This window comes from Clinocottus analis, unplaced genomic scaffold, assembly GCF_023055335.1.
Source record: "Clinocottus analis isolate CAN_PGR_092001 unplaced genomic scaffold, fCliAna1.0.p SCAF_5, whole genome shotgun sequence".
Classification (NCBI taxonomy): domain Eukaryota; kingdom Metazoa; phylum Chordata; class Actinopteri; order Perciformes; family Cottidae; genus Clinocottus; species Clinocottus analis.
The window spans coordinates 7,451,921-7,454,906 of NW_027176207.1; the positions used below are offsets into that span (position 1 = coordinate 7,451,921).

The window sequence follows — 2,986 nt, forward strand, 5'->3', positions numbered from 1 at the left end:
ATGTCATTTGTATGGCCTGAGTTTTCGGGAAGTAACCGTTGTTCTTTTTCTTCCCCAGGGAAGTGTTTACAGCGCTGGCACTGTAAAAAAAAAAGTGATGAAGGGGAAGTGCTTTGTGTGTGATTTACTCCGGAACATGTTTACCTTTATGCAAAGGAGCCATGCTAAGAATGGTCTGATGGAAAAGTGAACTGGTAGTGGGTGAACATCTCCTCCTGAGATAACAACAGCAGCACTGTGTCCGTGACCCAGTGCCCGAGGAACCATGATCTCCACCGGTCTCCGCTTGCTGGTTCTGGTGTCTTTTATCATTCTGACCATTCTTGGTAACGTGCTGGTGTGTCTGGCTGTGGGGCTCAGTCGTCGACTGTGGCGCCTCACTAACTGCTTTGTGGTGTCCCTGGCTGTGACGGATCTCCTGCTCGGCCTGCTGGTGATGCCCTTTTCTGCCACTGTGGAGCTGCGCAGTGGACATTGGCCCCTCGGAGGTGCTCTGTGTAACATCTACATCTCACTGGATGTCATGCTGTGTGCATCCTCCATCCTGACCCTGATGGCCATCAGCGTGGACCGATACCTAGCCATTTCAGCTCCCCTTAGCTACTCCCGGAGAGTTACCCCTGTGAGGGTGACACTGGCCATAATCGCCATCTGGGCCTTGTCACTAGCTGTGTCCTTTGTGCCCATCCACCTGGGCTGGAACACAGCAGACTACAGAGTGCAGCACTTGGACTGGGGCATGGGGGATGAGGTCAAGGAGGGACTCTACTGCCAGTTTGAGTGGAATAACAACTATGTTCTCATTTATGCCTTTGGCTCGTTTTACCTGCCTCTGCTGCTTATGTGTAGAATGTATCTTTGCATTTTCAGAGTGGCACGAGAACAGGTTAGTGTTTATTTTATTTTGCAGAACAAGGCGGGTCGTAAAAGGTCATAATTTAATGCATGCACTTCTTTTTGCATCTGTTTGAGTCTGCTACTTTGGAAATGCAGACTTATTGCCAATCTGCATTTTAATAGCATTCACCGAGTCAAATTCACTTGTCGCTGAATTAAATCAGTTCATCATCAGATCACCGTGTGAGCTTATCGCATTTTTAATCTCTCTAACTTTTTCTTAACTGATCCTTTCAAGGTGCGGCGTATTCGTGCTGCCATTCCATCATTTGCGCGCACAGCATCGACTGCAGTCACAGTCCGGGAGCACAAAGCTACATTGAGCCTGGCAATTGTGCTGGGGGCCTTTGTCATCTGCTGGTTCCCCTACTTCACCCTCTTCACCTGCATGGCCATAAAGAAAAGGACGAACGCCCCTGACACACTTAGCTCTGTGGTCCTGTGGCTGGGCTACTTTAACTCAGCACTTAACCCCATCCTGTATCCAGCCTTCAACAGGGATTTCCGCAGGGCCTATGGAGAGCTTCTCCGCTGCCGAGGACTGTCTAATAGAAAACTGCAGCTTACTCGTCTGTCCGTGCATAAACAATTTAACCTTACTAACGGACAACGGGTTTCCCAACGGTCTGAGAAACATACAGACACGGATAATAACAAAACTGAGGGGAAGACATGAAAAAAATGGTATCCCTAATGTGCCACAGTGATATGCCATGGATGTGTCGTGCCAAAGATATCGTGATTTACAACATGATGAATGTATAAAGCTGTTTTTGCAAGTGTTCCGGACACAAACAGTGCATGATGCAAATCCAATGTGCACGTGTTAATAATAATAATATTCAAGACAATTCACAGTCCTCATATCTCTGCTTATTAGACAGGTTTATATAGAATACAGCAGTGTAATTCAATATAAAGTGCAGCCCGAGCAGAGCAAAGTGGAATGAATAGATGACTCAGTAAGTTTGTCAGCAAGCTGCAAAAAGATAAAGCTGGTTAAAATTTTGCACATTATAAATTTTGTCTCCCTCAACCTTGTTAGTGAAAGTGAATAAATGACCAGCATGTTGCTATGATATGTAACTGGATAAGTCACGTGCATTCCAGTACTTGTGTATAACTGCCACACACAACCGTTTGAGTTATGAAGAGGAGCAGCTGCATGAATGAAGACACATGATTCATAGTAGAACTGCTCCTAAAAAGTCTGATTTATTTTGAAGACATAAGCACTGCCTCACGTTGACTCACTTGTGCATAGACTTTAAAATGTAAATATCTTGACTCTAAAACCCAACGACATCTATGTTTAGTATATGTTTTGTATAAGATGAGGATGAGAAAAGATGAGGAATGTAAATGTGGTCTATACTTTAAAATAAAAAGTGGTAAGAAAATGTAATGTTGAAGGGCTTTCAATTAATTTCATTATTATAATTAATCAACGAAATAGCAAATTACATCTTATGTATTAGACCTCATTATTTATATTATATTAGTAACATAGTATTTTACGTTCTGAACCCATTTCATAAAATATAATTAATCAGTAAACAATAATTGATAAACTTTCACTCTTTTTACTTCTATTAATATATTTCACACTGTACTGTATTATAAAATATAGTATTGTGCTGGCTTTAATTGGTCCTTGTAATGATTTAAGACAATCTTCAATGGATTTGTTGCAGATGGAAATGGTTTTCAAGCACTGTCAGTGAAAAGACAAGGCAAGCTGAGCACGATTCTAATTAGAAGTTAATATGTGCCTTGCTGCTGTGGAGGACAGTTTAAGTAGGTTGAGAGGTTGAAGCCAGGAAACTGAATGGAATTCTATTGGGATGAATTGATGACCTGAACCTCACAGAAGAGAGGACGCTGCTGAAGAAGAGACATTAGATCGCACATCACTAATGTAAGGTTTGAACCTGCAAGTGATCAAGCCAGCAGCGGCAGAGTGACATATAGAGTGGAAGTAATTACAAAAAAATGACTCTTTTTCAGGTCAAGTGGCAGAAGGCAAAAAAAAGAAGTGAGAATGGAAGTTTCTGGACCATTTATAGGTATTAAATGCAGCTGAGTCCTC

At 42.3% G+C, this 2,986-nt stretch overlaps 1 protein-coding gene across 1 annotated transcript; it reads left to right on the top strand.

The window, feature by feature from the left end:
• Positions 1-265: 265 nt before the first annotated feature.
• On the top strand, positions 266-2,132 carry hrh2b (histamine receptor H2b). Its single transcript, XM_068601174.1, has 2 exons — positions 266-886; positions 1,136-2,132. The coding sequence occupies exons 1-2, from the start codon at positions 266-268 to the stop codon at positions 1,571-1,573; spliced, it is 1,059 nt and encodes a 352-aa protein (XP_068457275.1). The 3' UTR covers positions 1,574-2,132.
• The last annotated feature ends 854 nt before the right edge of the window (positions 2,133-2,986 follow it).

Coding starts and splice junctions, on each gene's coding strand:
- hrh2b (XM_068601174.1), top strand. CDS start 266: ATGATCTCCACCGGTCTCCGCTTGCTGGTTCTGGTGTCTTTTATCATT. Junction 887..1,135: donor TCAGAGTGGCACGAGAACAG/GTTAGTGTTTAT, acceptor GATCCTTTCAAG/GTGCGGCGTATTCGTGCTGC.